Below are 19,983 nucleotides of genomic sequence, written 5' to 3'. Positions count from 1 at the left end.
TTGGTATGCTGTATAGCTCCTGTAATGGAATAGTTATTCATGTGTAATATCAATTCGGTCATTTGGTTGCATCTTTATTACATAAATTAGTTATTACATTGGAAAAACTATTCTTTAAATTGAAGAATAGCTATTCCTCTTTAAAATTGATGCTATTCCTTAGTATATATAATAGTTTTTAAAATTAATATATTTCCAAAAATATAAAGTTTCCTTATACATCATTTTTTACAAATTTTCCATATGTAACAACCAAATTTATGAATAGTAATAGTTATTCCATTACAATGTCTTCTATTCCCAGTAATAAAAATTACTATTCCTAATGTAATCTACATTCAGTGTACCAAACCTACCTTTAATCTTACACTTGTTGATCATTTGAGCCTCTACTTGAGTGTCTATCTCATTAGACACCCTCTCTGGCCTTTTGTGAGTTGCGACAGCCAAGACAGTACTATTCAAAAGTCTTCTCCACATAAATGCGGTCAAAAAAGTAGCTACAATGCATTCAATGTGGTGATAACAGTTTTCCCTTAGATATTTTTGGGTTCCCCATCATTGGGGCTTCCTGGGACGTCACTTCGATCTATAGGATCTATATATAATCCGTGTACAACTTATCCGATGAGATATTCCTCCTCGAACCACCTTCCAACTGGCATCTTGCTCATAAGTCTTAAGTTTGAGTCACTCACTACCATTCGTTTGTTCTTGGACTACTCATGTTCTCGGCCAATGCCCAAGGCCCAACATATGACTTGGGCCCTTAGCCTTACAATTATTATTATTTAAATTCTTCTTCTTTTTAGCCTTTGCGTATTGTGAATTAATTTGTGATTAAAAGACAGTGAGGCGGCTTGACGAAAAGACAATGAGGTGGCTGAATGAGAAGACGATTGATAGACTAAAAATGTGAGTAAAGCAAGATTCATTAATCATACAAAAATGCAATTGACTTATTCATATTCTTTCTTGCAATCTTAAATACATCTAAATGACTAAATTTTTCAATAATTTTCCCTCCTTTTCTTCTGTTGCAGATTGCAGTTTCCTTGTGCAATAGGGCTTTAAAAATTGGATCTAAGGAGAGCTTTCTCTAGTTTGTAAAAAAATTGTAATAGAAAGACTCCTTTTCCTAATCAATGCACTACTCTCCATTTATAGAGGAGGGAGCCTTGAGTAACCTATGGACCTTGAAAACTCATATCCAGATGATAATTGAAATGTTTGAGTTCCAAAAAAATGTCTAAAAAAATTCTCAAAAATTAACTACAAAAATATTTAAAATAAAATAAATTCTATTCAAACTTGGTCAAAGTAAGAGATTGAATGCAAAGGACTAACAAGATTTTGATCTTTAGAATTACTAATTTAAATATTTAGTTGTAGATTAAAATCAAAAAATTTATTTTATAATTAAAAATTCCATAATTATCTTGTAGAATTACCAAGGGCATGCAAGAACATAACATAAGTCCTTACTTTTATTGTTTCATCCAATGACCAATAAAATTAAAACATTTTAATTCCACGCATTGTGGCTAATTTGAAGGCCGGATTTCCACCATTCAAAAATTAAGTTTTTTTTCACAAAATTGGTCAAGATATCCTAATTTCTAATTCTTACTATGACACATTATCTTCCCTTGACACAAGATGAGACCAAATATGATAAAGTAACCCTTAAGTTCATTTTAGAATTGTTAATATAAAATGACAATATATTTTACCTTGGGAAGACTAAAATGACTATTTTACCCTTAAAATCACTTGAGAAAATTAATTTTTTCACTTATTGTAATGTGAGGTGTTTACGGTCTACACATTTCAACAGTTGTTAAAAGAGTTGAAAACTTTTTGTATCACTAGATTTATTTTTAAAAATAATAACTAGAATATACTTTTAACTCTTAAAATTTGAGGTTGTTTTAATTTGGTTTCTTAAGTTTGATATTTTTCATTTTCTTTCACCAAATTTGATTCCACTTTTTCAAAGTAGTCCTATTCATGTTCATAAGTAATTTGATCACTAAGAAAGGGAAGGTAAAAAAAAAGCACCATGATGTTGGTACATATATAATTAATCACCAATTCAATCACGAAGAATAATAAAATTACCATTTGAAAAAACAAATCAAGTCTTAGTAGACCAAAAAAAAATCTCAAACTTAAAAAAAAAAAAAAAAAAAAAAAAAAAACCTCAAATTTTAAGGCTAATAATTTAGTTAAAAAAAAAATTCCAGGCATGGGAAGTAAATGCCATTTCAACAAAAAGTTGGGGCACTTCTGAAAAAGAAACTATCGTATAAAATCCTAATCAAAAAGCGAAATTACCAAATGCCACTGAGGGTTTTTAGGGTTTAAGAGTGTGCCTTCTCTTTTATCACACTCACTCTCTCTGATTCCGACTATCAGGGTTTTTTATTTTCTCACAAATACGTCTCATTTCACCATGTGGGCTCTTCGTCGTGCTACTATTCCACTCAGGTAAACCCTTTTCTCTGTGCTCTTTTTGTGTGTTATGGGATTTACTATCTGTTTGGTTACTGAGAAAATGAGGGAACTGGAGGGAAAATTGAATGTTGAAATGGGTTTTGGTTTTTGGTGTTTTTGTGACGAAAAGTTTGCATTTTTGTTCTGGGGTTTGTTAGTATCTGATCCCTCGGCTTGATTACTGGGAAATCTGAGGGAAATGAAAGGGAAATTGGATGTTAGGAATTAATGGGCTTCTTTGGCTGGTTGGTTATTTTATCACAGTGGAAATGTGTACTTGTTTGGGTTTTATTATCTCATCCCACTTGTTCGGTTACTGAGAAAGAGCAGGAAAAAGATGGATAGTGGGATGTTGTTGTTGTTGTTGTTGTTGTGAGAGTGTAAAAGAATGGAAGATAGTGGAATTTTGGGTTTAATGGTTCATTCGGTTTTTGTATTTTCTAAGTTTCCCCATTTTCATTGCGATTTGATTTCTAAAGTTTCAAGTCTTTTTTAAAATAAATTCTTGTGTCCTTTTTTTTTTACAAACCACTAACCAAATTCTTGTCATGGTTTTTTTTTTTCTTTTCTTTTCTTTTTAAAAAGATACTAGGTAAATTCTGCCACCAACTTTGATGCCACATCATTGATATTTGTTATATGCTTAATCAAATGCGTTTTGTCTAAATTGTGGTTATCAAAACATGTTTATCCCTTTGAAAAAACCAGCCTGGCTTTAGTTTTTAGGGAGTTGCTGCAACCTCTGCCTGCTTAAGTTTCTCTTTTGTGGTATCTTATACTTGATTCAAACTGGCCAATGATCTCTAGCTAAAATGGTATTTCCTCTCTCCATAAAGAATGAAGTGGAGAGGTAAGGTTGTGCTGCTTGTGCATTCATGATCCACTGAGTGCGTGTGTAACTTTCCACTTAAAAAAAAAATTTGTTTGTACCTTTATAAGTTTAGTAGTGCACATGATTCAAGGATTAACTTTCTTCTATTCAATCAATATGTGGTAAAAGGGAAGATATCTTTTCAAAATTCTATAACTTGTATGTTTCTCATTTCATGGTTTCATTTTATTGTGATAATTAGTCCGTACTTTTGGCGAACATGTCAATTACCATTTTTCTGCACTAAAATAATTTAGTATCTTCTTCATGTGAATTTTAGATACCTTCCCTTCTCTTATTTCTTCGACATTTATGGTTCTAAACTTAGAGGATTATTATTGGGACCCAGCTTTTAGTGACTTCTGACATTGAAAAGTGGTAGAGAAGGGATCGCTATTATATTAATGTATGACAAGCAACAGCTGTAAAATTACCATTCTTTATGTAATACTCAGTTACTCTAGCTTCCACCCTTTACATTTTCTTTTGCTGTAAAGAATATCTTATTTAATCCAAGCCCTCTAACTGTTTGCTGGATTCTTATAAAATTTTCCAGAACTCTCTTTTATATATCATGACACCTCCGTGTTAGTTATTAATTTATCTAATGTTTTCTCCTGGAAAATCCTGTGAAGTGACAGCTTTCAGAGTTGAGTAGAATCTTATATTATTCATATTTACCTTGTTGTGGTTGCTTAATATGATAGTTTATTTATGTTTTCTTTTGTTTTCAGGAGCCAATTATTCAGTATAAGAACTTCTCGCGCATGCTGTGCTAAATTGGAAATACCAAGTTCCTGCATAGAGGATGACAAGGCTGTTGTCCTTGAGTCTCCTCAAGAGGCATACGATAGATGGCTGTATATAAAGAGGTTTTACCATACAGAGCATGCTTCTTCAAAATTCTCTGTGGGTAGATGTAGTTTTTCTTCACAAGCTGGTGCAAAAAGCAGTGGTGAAGAAGATGACTTGGAAGATGGTTTTTCTGAACTTGAGACAACTTCTAGTGTTCAGGAAAATCAAGGCAGTAATGTAACAGATGAAAGTGATGACGAATTAATTTCTGGACCAGAACTCTCTGATAAGGATGTTGAAGAGCCTTCTCAAAATGAGCTAGAGTTATCGGACATTGAGACTGACCCTATTGAGAAAAAATCATCTAGAAGGGCTCAATCAGAACTGTTCAACGCCATCATGGCTGCTCCAGGTTTGTCTATACATACTGCTCTTGATAAGTGGCTTGAAGAAGGACATGATTTGAGCCGGGCAGAAATCTCATTGGCCATGCTTAACCTTCGTAAACGTCGGATGTATGGGCGGGCATTGCAGGTAAGTTAATATGATCTTTTCTTTACTTAAAAACTTTTATTAGAAATAGCTTGCAGGGAAAAAAAAATTTCACCTTGTTCTCATATTGCATATTTTTGGGCTTCAATAGTCAATTTACTTATTCCTTGGTGGCTATCTGTATAAATTTGGTACCTAGCTAGTAGTTGTTTGTGCATGTGTATGATGTGCATATCGTAAATATCTCTGTGTTCATTTAGCTGAAATCATAAATAGGCAGTTATGCCAAAGTTGAATATCCCATATTGTTGAGAACTGAGTATATGGACTGGTCAAATGGAAATCTTCACTGGAATCCAAGCTAATAGGATGGTGCAAGATTGGGAACTGAAATCCTTGGTTTGTTTTCTATGCCAAGGTTTGTTGAGAGGGTGAGGAGCAAATGATTTGAACATTCTAGAAGTCATGATATTCATTTAAATCTTTTTATTAGGCTTTCAGATTTGAGGGAGGGTTTTTTTTTTTTTACCCTTCTTCCCTTTGAGGAGTATTTAGAAGGATAAAGTACCACTTAGACTGGCATTTCTTATTTGGACAGCTACGTTACAGAAGATTTTTTAACAATGAATCATCTGTGGGAGCATCAAAACAGTAGTGGTTTAGTGTTGCATGCGTGAATGAATCAGGGATCAAGAGATCATCTACTCCTAATGTGAAATAGCTAGAGAAATGTGTTCAATGGATGTTTGGCCTGTTTGGGGATTCATACATTATGATAAATGGTGGTTGATTTATTGGTATGTTTGAAGGGGCATTTAGAAGACATCATAGTGGCAAAATTTGGAAGATACTTCCCTTGAGTATCATGTGGTGTACATGCATTTGCACTTTTTTATTTATTTTGATAGATACTATGGATTTCAGCATATTGCATCCGCTCCATGATGATTTCTCTTTATCATTTGGCCAAGACAACAATTAGTTTTTGGTATAGGCAAGATTTGAACACTAGATTTCTTATTCGACAACAAGAGACTTTACCAGTTGAGCTAATTGACCCACAAGTGGTGCTTGTTTGAAATGCAAGTGGGTTTATGGTGTGTTCCTAGCACAAATCTTGTAGACTATGACGATGTTGAAGTTGTGTGCCAATGTGCTGTTCATTTGGGCCACATGGTTCAATACATGTATAGTAAAACAGGCCACCTGTTAAGTAAAGAGGTATGGATTGCGTTTGAAGGTTGATATTTTTTTCCAAAGGAGCTGGCTCTTATGAACAATAGGTTTATTTAAAGGAGTTGGGTGGGGTTTCTTCATATAGTTCTATCATGATATCTGAATCTGTTGAGTTTGGTTGTATTTCTCCCTGAGTACACCCCTGGTGTACTTGGTAGGTGCTATTTAAAAAATAAAAAATAAAAATTCTTTCGTTACTTACAAAAAAAAATTATATCTGACTCTGTTAGGTTGGTTGATTCTTATATATTTTATATGTTATGCTGTTGCATGCGGCTTTTTCCTTTATATTGATTTTAGAAATCTTCTTTCATGCACAATTAATCCAATGACTGTAAGTGTGAGCAGATTTACTTCTAGAAAAAATGATTTAAAGGATATTGGGGGGATGGAGTTCCATAGGGTGGAACATTGTGAAATGTGAGTGCCTTCTTGTTTTTACTTAAAATTGACCTCTGTTATTACTATTGTTTCAAGTGGGTGGTAACAGATTCTGTTCATTGCACTTTGCTTCTCTGTGTAATGCTTGTGAGGAATTGAACCTGGGATATTTCTCACCAACAAGGGTGGAGATGCCACTAAAACAAAGGCCCTTGGCACTTCGATTGTTGATAAGGAAAATCATCCACCAACACTAGTGGTTGATGCCACCATCTTTGGATTGTTGAGTACTTGAGTTATTGTTTAGAGTCCATTTTTATGCATGTGCAAAAGGAAGATTTGGTTTTGAAGTCATATATTTGAGTTCTAAAATTTATTAAATAAAGCAATTTTCATCTCTTTTTATGCTACATCGGTTTTGCAGCTCTCAGAGTGGCTGGAGGCAAAAAAGCAGCTTGACTTTGTTGAGAGAGATTATGCTTCTCGCCTTGATTTGATTTCTAAGGTACGGGGTCTCCAGAGGGCAGAGAGCTACATTGAGAAGATTCCCAAATCTTTTAGAGGGGAAGTAATCTACCGAACCTTGCTGGCAAACTGTGTTGCTGACAACAATGTTAAGAAATCAGAGGTTGTGTTCAACAAAATGAAGGACCTTGAATTTCCAGTTACATCATTTTCTTGCAACCAGTTGCTCCTACTTTACAAGAGACTTGACAAGAAGAAAATAGCTGATGTATTATTATTAATGGAGAAAGAAAGTGTCAAGCCCACTCTGTTTACATATAAGATCTTAATAGACACCAAAGGCCAATCAAATGACATAACTGGTATGGACCAAATTGTTGAAACAATGAAGGCTGAAGGCATTGAACCAGACATCAATACACTAGCCATCTTAGCTAGGCATTATGCCTCAGGTGGGCTTACAGAAAAAGCTGAAGCAATTTTGAAGGAGATGGAAGGGGATAACTTAAAAGATCGTTTTACTTGCCGACTGCTGCTTCCTCTTTATGCACAGCTGGGAAAGGCTGATGATGTGAGGAGAGTTTGGAAGATCTGTGAGTCGAATCCCTGGCTTGAGGAGTGCATGGCTGCTATTGAAGCTTGGGGAAGATTGAAGAAGATTGAAGAAGCAGAGGCAGTTTTTGATAAAATGTTAAAAATGGGAAAGAAGCTTTCTTCCAAGCATTATTCTGTGCTTCTGAAGGTGTATGCAAGCCAAAAGATGCTGACCAAGGGCAAGGATCTTATTAAGCGTATGGGGGAGAGTGGGTGCAGGATTGGCCCATTGACTTGGGATGCACTTGTAAAGCTCTATGTGGAGGCAGGGGAGGTGGAAAAGGCTGATTCCATCTTGCACAAGGCAACTCAGCAGAACCAGATGAAGCCAATGTTCAGTTCTTTCATGGCTATAATGGAACAGTATGCAAAGAGGGGTGATATTCATAATTCAGAAAAAATGTTTCACAGGATGAGACAGTCTGGATATGTGGCCAGACTCCGGCAGTTCCAGACTCTTATCCAGGCCTATATAAATGCAAAGGCTCCAGCTTATGGGATTAGGGAGAGGATGAAGGCAGATAATATATTCCCAAACAAAACTTTGGCATCCCAGTTAGCTCAGGTTGATGCATTTAGGAGGACAGCCATGTCAGATTTACTTGATTGAGGAACTTCACTTGTTTGTTTTAGGAATTATTGGCTTTTTCAGTTTCAACTTTCATTATGGATTTTATTATGGTTTTGCCTCATATACTGCTATTCATGTTAGGAGCTCAAGGGATCCATGTAATATAACTGTGTCCAATCAATGTAGTTTTCTTTAGTTGCTCCTTTGTTACATTTAAAGGTTAGAGCCCTTATAGCAAATACTAACCCCTTGAGGGTTACTGAGACACTATTTCACCATTACACCCCCTAGTTCATGGATGATACAATGATAGAAAGTTTGCAATCCTGGGAACATGGTTGAAAATCCTGTCAAATGCTCCCCATGCTAAATTAAAATGTTCTATTGATTTCCAAATTTTAGTTTTGAGATCTGAATGCTGTTATCTTAATTGAACTTGTTATCCTTTTAACTGCTGCTCCTTGCTTCATGATACTGAAGAGTTTGTCCTTTTATGGCCAATTTAGATGGAGAGAGCGGGAAAGGGGTGTGGAGTAGAGTAGAATTAGCTGAAAATTAACTTACAATACTAATTGAAGTACATCATTTGTGGAAAAGGCAAAAGACCAAAAAAATAAAAAATAAAAAGCAACCACGAAGTAAATCTTCAAGGCACACCACAGTATCAACACATTACATATATTACCAGCAATAACAGAAGCAAATGGTTACATTTGGTCCCATAAATGTTTTATTTTTATTTTTTTAATTTTGGAAATTACATATTTTATTCATAAAATAAAAGGTTAGTGTACATTAAGATAAAATCCTCCAACAAAATAGATTAACATTTGAAACACCCTGATACAGTTACTTTTTTTTAGCTGAGAACCTTGTTACAGTTACTAGATTTACATGTAAAAGCAATTTGAATAGAACATGTAAGAGATGTCTATCATATCCAATAAGGTCACATCCTCACAAAAAGGGTTTCAAAAAATAGGGGAAGTTTGGACTAAAATAACATTGTCAAACTGTAGCAATTAAAAAGTTTATGGGACTAAATGTGATATGATCCAACCATAAGGAGCTATATTGTTTGTTCATTTAATTTAAATTTGTTAATTTGAACGGAAACGTAATTGTTTCATTAGTTCAAATTTTTTGGAGAGTAGGTTATAACAATGAAAAATTTATTAACTAAATTATGATATGATCAAATTAAAGAGTGTAAAATGTAATTTATCTTCTTCTCTCTTTTTTTTTTCTTTTTTCTTTTTTTTAATTTGATAGTTACATCAAGGGATGAGGGATTGAAATCTTGGATATTATTATTAGAAACACTAAAAAGTATTAATAGCAACTAATTGAGTTATAAGATTCTTGACAAACTTAAACCACTTAAGAGCATTCACATCAATGTAGCTATTTTAATATTTAAATTATTAAGATTTAATAACTATGATACATTAAATTATTTATATGTTTTTTTTAGATAGAATATTATTTTTCATTAAAGCTACTGTTTGACATTAAAAAAAAAAACATTTGATACATTAGAAAGGGGGAAAATTTTCATTATAAACCCTATAATTTAATGGTGATAACAAATCAAACCCTCATAATTTCAAAAAATAACAAATTAAATTACCATGTTTAAAAAAAAAACAAATTAAAACATCATCCTATATTATAGTTCAAACATAATTGATTAGTGTTTAATTTGTTACTTTTTGTAACCTTGTGACTTAATTTATTATTTTTAAAAATTGAAACTATAAATTTTAATTTTTTTATGAGTTTAATTTCTTACTTTAATTCTAATATCTAAAAAAAAATTATGTATGGAAGAATAATGTATACATTTGGCCGATCCCACCAATGGATAATCAATCCAAAGATTTGTCGGAATGAGCAAAAGACGTGCACTTTTTCCACTTCTGCCCAAAATTTCGAACGTGCATGATTGCACAATGAACTTTGCCCAAAACAAGGCTACGTGCATTATAAAGACAGAATTTTGGAGCAAATACATTGACCAAGTTCAAGAGACAAACTAGGACAAGCATTCTATTTATTTATTTATTTTTACTCAATAAAAAAAAAAAAAAAGATTTAATAAGCAAACACATGTATGAACAAAATGAATGATGCCGGTTATAACGGCTAGATGAATTAAGAAAATGAACCAGGAAGCCCATTCAAGTCAGATACATCATTAGGAAAAGTAGTATTACAAAATGGAGTAAGTGTTAAAGTGCAAACTGTCCATAATACAATTTTGGGTAAGTTACAAAATTGAATCATAAAACTTGCTGTCAAGAAAGTGATAGCTATCACTCTCTTAGCATAGCAACCCCCATTTTGAAGCAACAGTTTGCCTTGGTTTAAGGACCATATTAGAGAAAAACTTAATTTGGAATCAAAGTTGTAGGATAATATTGTCTTTATAGTAAAATATTTAAAAACAAATGGAGAGGTAGGATTCATTTTCTTGCCAAGAACCTAAAGATTTTTTTTTTTTTTTTTTTTGCCATTAATTAAAAGGTGTTATCACATGTTACCCCAAAAAAAAAATGTTAACCCATGCTGTCATGTCATTTAAAAACTCACTTCACCAGCTCAAAAAAAAAAAAATCAATTCACAATATAAAGAATTATATCTCATTATTATCAATGAATTATATATATAGTTTGAAACTTTGGGGTAAAAAAATTTGAATTATAGATCTCTCCATTAAAAATAACAAAGGTGTTAGTCAGTTAAACTACAATGGTTACAAAATTTGCATCTTCACCGTGAAATGGTCCATTCATATTTTGAACACAACTTTAAAAAACTCAAATACTAATAAATAATAAAGAAGGACAAAGGGAGAAACAGATATACTACTTTAAAAGAAAAAAGAAAAAGAAAAAGAGGTGTTATACTAAGAGTGATGCAATGGATGAAACCTAGTAATTAAGTTTTTGAAATAGGAATCGTCAAAATTAGCATGACCAAAGGTCAGCCAAAACTCATTAATCGTATTGAATATTTTCATAAAATGATCATATAGTCAACAACCTGAACGGTCCAACTAAAATTTTGTTTCTTTCCCAATCCTGTCCTCCGTTTGAGTATTGACCTCTTTATAGAAATCCAAAAACGCCAGCCAATTGGGACCTTTCAAGCCCTCACCGATCTAACAAGCCACTCTAGTAATGTTCTATTTTAGCGGCACAGATTTTGCTCAATTCTGACTTGGTCATCATTTTAATTTGGATAAATTCATGACCTATATAAGACGTTTCTATGTGTTAGATGAAACAGTTACTTATTTACAATTTTAGTTTAGGCACCAAAAGTAGATAAACTGAAGCTAATTTTCAATCCCAACTTTCTAAAATTATGTTTACTAAACCACCATGGCACCGAAGAAAGCAAAGAATCTCTCAAATTTTTTTTGACAAAAGTTCAAAAGGAAAACATCAATCCAAAAATTCCAATTCTGCTGCAAATATCATATCAAATTTGTTGCATGGTATCTTTTAATTGAAAGTCTCAGCAGAAAATTGAGAGCTAAAAAGGTATCAAGCAAATCTTTGAGCATCATAGTAGTTGATCTTTCTAGGTTGGTTAATGATAGAGCACTGAGCTCAATAACCTTAAAAAGGAATTAATCCCCAGAACTACAATCAACTAAATTATCAGATAGGATTTAGACTTCAAATTCAATTGGTAAATTTTGAAAGAAAGAGAAAAGAGAACAAGGGAAATTATTATAAAAGTATATAGACCTATCAAAAGATGGGGCAAAGAAAAATATATCAATAAATGGGGTTGAAGTGCAAAAAGAACAATTCTAAGTTATAACATCAATATATCATGAGGTCAGCTTAGCTAGTTTGGCAAATTCATTTACTGCCACGTCACAGAAAAATCAAATACCATTCAAAACAATCCCTATCCTCCAAACACACTGATTATTACTACAAACGTCAACAAAAAAGCGTGTAAAAAAAAAACCAAAAGACTTTTCTCCAGCTTGAACTTTGAAAAGCTGCAAGAAAAGTTGATAGGAATCTTGAAAATATTATACATTGTATTAAAGTTTTGGATTTGGAATCTATAAATAGGATTGGATGGAACATTTCTCTCTTTAATCCCAACATGTCGAGCCTCAAAATCACCAAAAAGCACCACAAACATCTTAATAACCCTTTCCCATCAACTCAAACTTCCCACCCTTTCATTGAAGGAACTCTGTTTTTCAATTCCCAAACAGTGCCTTCACACAAAAAATTCTCAATTGGGAAGGATTTCCAGCTTCTTTGGTGCTCAAACAATGGTGGGTATCTCTCCATTTCTCATCGATCAAATCCTTCTAAACTCATATGGTCTACCATTCCAGGCCAAGCCTTTGTGTCTGCAGCATTGGCTGAAACAGAGGTGGAGGAAAGCAGAGGATCCTTTGTTGTGAAAGATGGAGATGTTCATTTGGTTTGTAATCACCAAACCATTGAGGAAATAAGGGTAATCAATCAGTTTGATCATTCATTAGAGGCAATAAATCAAGATTCGCAATATGGGTTTGAGCAGAAAAATGATTTGAACAGTTCCCAATTCCCTATGTTGCTAATATCTGGTTGGATTTTCAGCATGAAAAAAGGGAAAAAGCAGTTTCAAAAAGCTGGCATTTCTGCAGATATACAATTTGAGACAAAGGAAACTTCTACTTCTGCAAGGTATTGGCTCCTGTTTGATCAGAAAAATAGTAATCAGATTGGTTTCCAAGTGATGCTTGGGGAACCAAGCTTTAAGCAAAGCCACAAAACCTCCCCAACACCTACAGGAAGATACCGGGGCTTTAGGCGGAGGCTGGGGCAGATAAGGAAAAGGAAGCTTGGTTTCTTTCGGTACCTTTCAAGGCCAAGAGGGTATGTGACAGTTTCCTCAGCAGAGGAGGAAATACAAGAGATGAAAGTTGCAGAATCCACGAAATTCAACAGGGTCTGCTTGACCTATTCAAGTGAAGCTAAAGAGAGATTTTATGGTTTTGGGGAGCAATTCTCACACATGGATTTCAAAGGCAAAAGGGTGCCCATTTTTGTTCAGGAGCAGGGCATAGGACGAGGAGATCAACCTATAACTTTTGCAGCTAACTTGGTTAGCTACAGGTAAATGAAAAAGAATAGCTCTTACACCACCTAATGCTCTTAAATGACTAGTATTGTAAATTTGAAGTTGAATCATTCTTTTCCTCGTTACAGAGCTGGGGGTGATTGGAGTACAACGTATGCTCCTTCTCCATTCTATATGACATCGAAGATGCGATCTCTTTATCTTGAAGGTTATGATTATTCAGTATTCGATTTAACCAGAAATGATAGAGTTCAGATTCAGGTACTTTCTGATAACTATTGGATCTTACATCCGTAATGACAACTTCTAAGTATATAATTGTTTCAGATAAGTAATTCAGATACTAATAAGGAGAATGTTGTAAAAGATTTTGAAAGGGAATCTTGCTCGCTAAAGCAACTAGATTATTAGCAGAAATTGAACTTTGGATTGGAAGAAGCAATGCGTGTTGTTAAAGAAGATGAATACTTTTCATGATGTTATAGAAGAACTATTTGGATTAATAATTGGTAATGAATTTCATATTCTTAAATAATACCCAAAAAAAAAAAAAGGATAAGCTCACATGGTGTCAATAGTAATTAACCAGGGGGACTTTTGCAAAAACATAAATAAGAATTTAAAAGGGAAAAACCCATAATTCCATTTTATAAATAATGGGCTCATTCGAGATCTTAAACATGCAGTTTCCCATTTTCTGTATGCTGGGGCTTGCAGATACATGGGACCTCAGTTCAAGGACGGATATTGCACGGGAACTCACCTTCTGAGCTCATTGAACATTTTACAGAAACCATTGGGAGGCCTCCCGTGCTTCCTGAGTGGATAATATCTGGTGCTGTGGTTGGAATGCAAGGTGGCACAGAAACCGTACACGATACTTGGGATAAGCTAAGGACTTATAATGTTCCCGTTTCAGCATTTTGGTTGCAGGTAATGCATGACATGCTTAAACCTGTCAAAAATGTGAAGTTATTTAATTTGTTTCAACAATTATTCTACAAATCTTGACACCCATGTCAATAATGAGCCATTTCAGAACTTTTGAAACTTCTTAAGTATGACTTTTCTCCATCCATAGAAAATTTTCATTATTTTCAAAAAGATTTGAAATTACAATATGCGGTTCTAGTTACATGCATCTATGTGCATTCATTTATATTGTACAGTGATTGTTGAACAGGATTGGGTGGGCCAAAGGGAGACATTGATTGGATCACAATTGTGGTGGAATTGGGAAGTGGATACAAAAAGGTACTGCGGATGGCAACAATTAGTTCAAGATCTAAACGCTCAGCATATCAAAGTGATGACATACTGCAATCCTTGTCTAGCTCCAGTAAACATCTTGTCCCTGACTTATGCTCTCCACTATAAATTCTAGTATAATTCCTGCAACTACTAACCTGCCATTAATAACAGTGCACTGCATCATTGTAAGAACTAAGAAGGCTACTGCCATTAAAAACAGCCAATATGATTTTTTTTATATATATCATTAATCATATTTTTATCTTGTAAGTGAAACAATGGCAATACCCCTTGTACAAAATGTTGTGTTGCAATATGTGATAGTTCGAGAGTTTATCACTTTAAAATTAGTTTTCACTTGCTTTGACAGACTCATGAGAAGCCAAACAGAAGGAGAAACCTCTTTGAGGAGGCAATAAAGCTAGACATCTTAGTGAAAGACAAGCATGGACAACCATACATGGTTCCTAATACAGCTTTTGATGTTGGAATGTTGGATTTGACACACCCAAATACTGCTAGTTGGTTCAAACAGATTTTGCAAGAAATGGTGGATGATGGAGTCAGAGGATGGATGGCTGATTTTGGTGAAGGCCTGCCTGTGGATGCCACTCTCTATTCAGGTTTTAAATCTTAACTTATATTTGAAAGTCAACATGAGGGTCAGAGTAACCTTCCTAACTCGTGGGTCTCTTGTGATGCCAAAGGGAGATAACAAATTAATGAAGTAGAATCCTCTTTGCAGGTTCAATGTAAACCCCATTTTCATGACTTTTTTTTCATCTCTCTTTTAGGTGGGGGTGTCTAGGTTTTGTTAATGTGTTTCTCAATTCCAGAGGTAGTTTTTAGAAATACTCCAAAATAAACATTCTTCCACAACTGATTTTTCCGCAAGTAATGTCATAGGAATTAGTATAACATATTTCCTAACACTTAACAATATGTCATGTTCTGTCATGTTTTAAATAAGGGTTAACTGTTAAGCATCACCATAATTATTCATCTCTTCTTCACGTCTCCCATACCTATGCCTTTTTGTACGCCTACTTGACAAAGTAATATACTACCTCTAGTGATGTAACAATCATCATATTATTATGTGGGATTTTCAAGGCAAGCCAACTCAGTAAGCTTTTCCAGTCTTTTTTATTTATATTTTTAACCATCATATTTCCTAAGCTGCCAGCCTTCTGGACCCCAAAAGAACAAAAATTTAAAGAACAAAAGAATAAGAAACTATAAAGAATGAAACATATGAATAAGAAAAGACATAAGTGTCCCAAGCCAGAGGAGGAACCTATATAGGTCTATTGGTACCCATGGTTTAAGTGATAATAGCCACATAACCTTTGTATTATTCCTCACTTGATTATTCTTTATGATAACTACTAATCAGGATACTTGCCATTTTAGGTGAAGATCCTATATCTGCACATAATAGGTACCCTGAGCTATGGGCCCAAATAAACAGAGAATTTGTGGAAGAATGGAAAAGTAAATGTGTGGGCAAGGTGAAAGAAGACCCAGAAGAGGCCTTAGTTTTCTTCATGAGAGCTGGTTTCAGAAATAGTCCCAAATGGGGGATGCTATTTTGGGAAGGAGACCAAATGGTAAGTTGGCAAGCTAATGATGGGATAAAGAGTGCTGTCACTGGCCTCCTTAGCAGTGGACTTTCAGGGTATGCTTTTAACCACAGTGATATTGGAGGCTACTGTGCAGTAAACTTACCTTTTATAAACTATACAAGAAGTGAAGAGTTGCTTTTGCGTTGGATGGAGCTAAATGCTTTCACCACTGTCTTCCGGACCCATGAAGTAAGTTAAAAAACCTACCATGTGAAAAAATAACATGCATTATTATTGTTGTTATCAGCATCATTAGAATCTCTTTCCAGCATAAAATATCATAAAGAAAAAGAAAAAGGGGAAAAAGGACAAAAATAATGTTGGTTGTGTCAATGATGAAAATTTAGTCAGGCATTTACATCTAAAGGAGGACTAAATTCACTCAACCTCAAAAAATAATCCTTTCAAATTTTCATTTGCTGACCAACACGTTATGATTCCTTCACCTGAAGACCATAAGATGTATAATCTCATTATAAACTGAATTTACCTGTCTTTTCCATGCAGGGGAACAAGCCATCCAGCAATAGCCAATTCTATTCAAACCACCAAACTTTATCACAATTTGCTCGCCTTGCTAAAGTGTACAAAGCATGGAATTTTTACAGAATTCAACTTGTAAAGGTATTCCTAGAACTCTGGATACTAATTTATTTTCAAATTTGGTGAAGTAAGCGATGGCTCCCACCCCACACCCCCCCCCCCCCTTCCCAACTTTCTCCCCCTTCTCTCATTGTAAATTTATTTGAAAACAGGAAGCTGCTCAAAAAGGCCTCCCAGTTTGCCGCCACCTATTTCTCCACTACCCAGAAGACGAACATGTTCATCACTTAAGTTACCAGCAGTTCTTGGTTGGCACTGAGATCCTAGTGGTGCCTGTCCTAGACAAAGGAAAGAAGAATGTTAAGGCCTATTTTCCAGTGGGAGAAAGTTCCAATTGGCAACATATCTGGACAGGGAAGCTATTTACAGAACAAGGTTGTGAAGCTTGGGTAGAAGCTCCAATTGGTTATCCAGCTGTATTTGTAAAGGCTGGTTCCATTATTGGAGAAACCTTTGTAAAAAACCTTAGAGATTTAGAGATTCTTTAAGATATCAGTCCTCAAAGAGGACAGTTTAATGATTTTTCAATTTTTTAATCAATCAATTATTTCATCAATTACAGCAAATAAAAAGAATATTACCATATAAGAGGAAGGTTTGCAACCAAACATTCCAAATATAATTCCCAAGAAGCAAAACAGTCGTGTGTCTGGTAGACTGATTCCTGGATCCAAGTAAGACAAATCTTGTTGGCATGATCTCCTTTTGCCTAGGGTGAGACTGTATTCCTAAAGTGATCACATTTTGGACAAAAGTTATCCGAAGTATTTAGTTTTGAAGCAAAATTAAGCCATTGTAGTCTCAATTAAGGTCAGAAGTCTCAAAACCATACCTTTTGACACTACCCAATTCAAAATCTCAGCCTGAGCTACTTTTAGGTCTTTATGGATGTGCATTCCTTCATAGTCCTTTCTTACATCTTAAATAATGCAACATCAAATTTCGTATCTGTTCCATTTCATACTGGGCGTATCTTTCTTGAGCTCATGGTTCTTGAATAGTGAGTATGCGAAAATTACTTTAAAAATGATAATGAGCAACAAAAATTTTCAGTTCTAGAATTCAATACTCAACATCAAGCATTACATTCTTTTGATACAATATGAAAGCCGCTCTTTTGTAAACCTTTCAATCAACAGACCCGAGGTGAGCTTGAAATCATAACACCCTTCTCCTGGGTTTAGATTTAGTGGACAATTTCATGTCATTCAGTAGAAACAATAGGAGATTGGGCTAAAGATACCCCTCCTCTTCTACTACCCAACCACTGGTAGCACTTGTTTAATTTTCAACGATTTCAAACTCTATAATGATCCAAAACTCTTTTCTAAAAAAAAGGAGGAAGAAGTGATTTCCAAGATTTCATTTTCTACAGAATCAAACTGGTCTTTCATTGCTCATCAAAATAAGCAATATAAATCAAAGAGGATGGCCATAAACCCAAATATCATATAGTATCATTCCTATTTTCAAACACTTCATCAAACAACCTTTTTACATCAAGAAGTCAACTTAGCTTGATCCTAACTCAGACACATTGCTAACTAAGGAATGCACACTAATTCAACACTAAAAAACAGCAAGAAACTCACGCAATATTTTCAATCATATAATTCAACATAGTTGAAACTTATTTCAGCAAAATCATAGAGTAAAATTCTAAACAAACAGTTGGATGATCCATACCCGAAAAAAAAAAATAAAGCAAAGCAAAATTAAACAAAATAAAAAAGAAAAGACAGAACTTTATGTCTGGGCATCCAAAATTTAGACCCAAGAATTTATATAGACATACAGAATCAATGCATTTAACAATTTACACTAGGAAGCTTAATATTCCCACTAGAGAAAAAAAAAAATGAAAACAAAGAAAAAGGTAATTCTGAGGGGTTTAGTATATAAGCTTACATGTTGAAGTTTGCTTGGTGATCACTCTGGAGTTTAACTCATAAAAGAAGCTTTTGCTTTGATGGTATTAGTTACCTAGTATTGTTTTCAGGTCTTTAAGGTTCATATGTATATTTTTCTAATACCCAAAAATAGAAACAAGGCGTTACGTAGTTTAGGAATGTTCTTTCTCTCTCCTAGATGATTCGGATATTTTAGTGGGATATCCTATTTGTCATGCTAACTAATCCTACCACCGTATCACATAACTTTTTTTTGAGAAGAATATCACATAACTTTATGTAACAGTAATATTAATTTTTCTCTAGTAAAGATTGGTAATGGTTTCTGTACTCGAATAAAGAAGGTTGGGATTGAACCCTATTAGTACCCATAAAAAATAAATAAAAAGTGTTTTTTATTATTATCTAATAATTGTGGGAGAGGAGAATCGAACCCTTTGGAAATAGAAGGTGTCAACCAAAGACTTTTTAGCAAAACCAAAGGGTGTTCTAACACAACTATGAGCAACAATTATCATGAACATAGTGTTTGTGTGTGGACTTTGAATATGACTATTAACACAACAACGAATTGATCATGTGTAATGTGAGTTCTATTAGTGTTTTGTGGTTGCGAATTTATTATTAGACTCATTCGTTTGTAAATTGTAATATATGTAGTACAAATTCATAATTGAAGTTTTTTAGATGTTGTACATTAAGTTATCTAATTAAATTTAATATCATAGTTATATTAACCAATGCAATAAAATTATTACTATCATTTTCAAGGACAATTAAATTTAACTATGTGATTTATTAGTCAATACAACCATATAGTTAAATTAAATTAGAAAATCTAAGGTAAAAACTTTTGTTAGGAAGGTACAACACTTGAATAAATCTATATAAGTTTTATCATTTTTTTTTTTTTAACTATTATACAACACCCAAAGAGCAAATAAGATATGAGCCAAATCCTAATTGCCCATGATATAAGTATAAATGTAACAACTTATGCCGTGTGGAACTATGGATTTTGCTCCATATATCCCTTTTGAGAAATTTTAATAATTACAAATTTTATTCTTAAAATTATTGTAAATTTATCATTCATGTGGTTATATGCTATATGTACTCATCGATTGTGCATTGCACGCACTAAATTCATATATTACGGATAATATCTCTCTATGCTATTTCATTATTGGTCCAACCCAATAAGAGATTCTTACCTCATATTTTTCTGACTTAACATGCGGCAAAGCACAATAAATAAAAATAAAAAAAAAATGTAAAATTTATATAATTTTGCCCAAAAACGACCCACATTAATTTGTATATAATTATGTAAATTTATAAGTTTGTTATAGCAACCTTATAAATTTACACTGACATTATTCATTTTATATTTAGTTTTTTTTTTTTCTTTAAATATCCCAAGAATGGAGGAAGAAATTAGATAGTGGTTTTTAAGGGCAAAAAAGAGAAACAATTACAAAATTCAATAAAATTTGATATTTTAATGAAATATAGTGTAAAATAAATAATTTGATTTGTGATATTTTAGAAAATAAGTATGTAAAACTTAAAAATAAGTTTTTATACTA

General features: G+C 33.6%; 2 protein-coding genes and 1 long non-coding RNA gene across 4 annotated transcripts; 2 read left to right on the top strand and 1 right to left on the bottom strand.

Annotated features, from left to right (window-relative positions):
- Window positions 1-2,339: 2,339 nt before the first annotated feature.
- On the top strand, window positions 2,340-8,111 carry LOC112026484 (pentatricopeptide repeat-containing protein At1g80270, mitochondrial). The gene is made up of 3 exons (XM_024059174.2): window positions 2,340-2,490; window positions 4,102-4,696; window positions 6,696-8,111. The coding sequence occupies exons 1-3, from the start codon at window positions 2,456-2,458 to the stop codon at window positions 7,938-7,940; spliced, it is 1,875 nt and encodes a 624-aa protein (XP_023914942.1). The 5' UTR covers window positions 2,340-2,455; the 3' UTR covers window positions 7,941-8,111.
- Window positions 8,112-11,908: 3,797 nt separating this feature from the next.
- Window positions 11,909-17,040, top strand: LOC112026477 (uncharacterized). Its single transcript, XM_024059168.2, has 8 exons — window positions 11,909-13,040; window positions 13,134-13,266; window positions 13,723-13,938; window positions 14,189-14,344; window positions 14,627-14,879; window positions 15,670-16,070; window positions 16,389-16,505; window positions 16,637-17,040. The coding sequence occupies exons 1-8, from the start codon at window positions 12,034-12,036 to the stop codon at window positions 16,970-16,972; spliced, it is 2,619 nt and encodes an 872-aa protein (XP_023914936.1). The 5' UTR covers window positions 11,909-12,033; the 3' UTR covers window positions 16,973-17,040.
- On the bottom strand, window positions 13,631-18,498 carry LOC112026475 (uncharacterized). Of its 2 annotated transcripts, XR_010632140.1 has the most exons (4): window positions 17,317-17,584; window positions 17,066-17,212; window positions 15,985-16,084; window positions 13,631-13,960 (listed from the first exon to the last, which is right to left on the bottom strand). It is a non-coding gene; the product is annotated as an uncharacterized LOC112026475 (long non-coding RNA). The 2 variants fall into 2 exon arrangements; XR_002884369.2 differs by lacking the exons at window positions 17,066-17,212; window positions 17,317-17,584 and adding an exon at window positions 18,393-18,498.
- Window positions 18,499-19,983: the final 1,485 nt, after the last annotated feature.

This window comes from Quercus suber, unplaced genomic scaffold, assembly GCF_002906115.3.
Source record: "Quercus suber isolate HL8 unplaced genomic scaffold, Cork oak 2.0 scaffold_266, whole genome shotgun sequence".
In the NCBI taxonomy this organism is placed as follows: Eukaryota; Viridiplantae; Streptophyta; class Magnoliopsida; order Fagales; family Fagaceae; genus Quercus; species Quercus suber.
The sequence above is the reverse complement of the archived record's forward strand: the minus strand, read 5'-3'. Positions and strand labels throughout refer to the sequence as shown.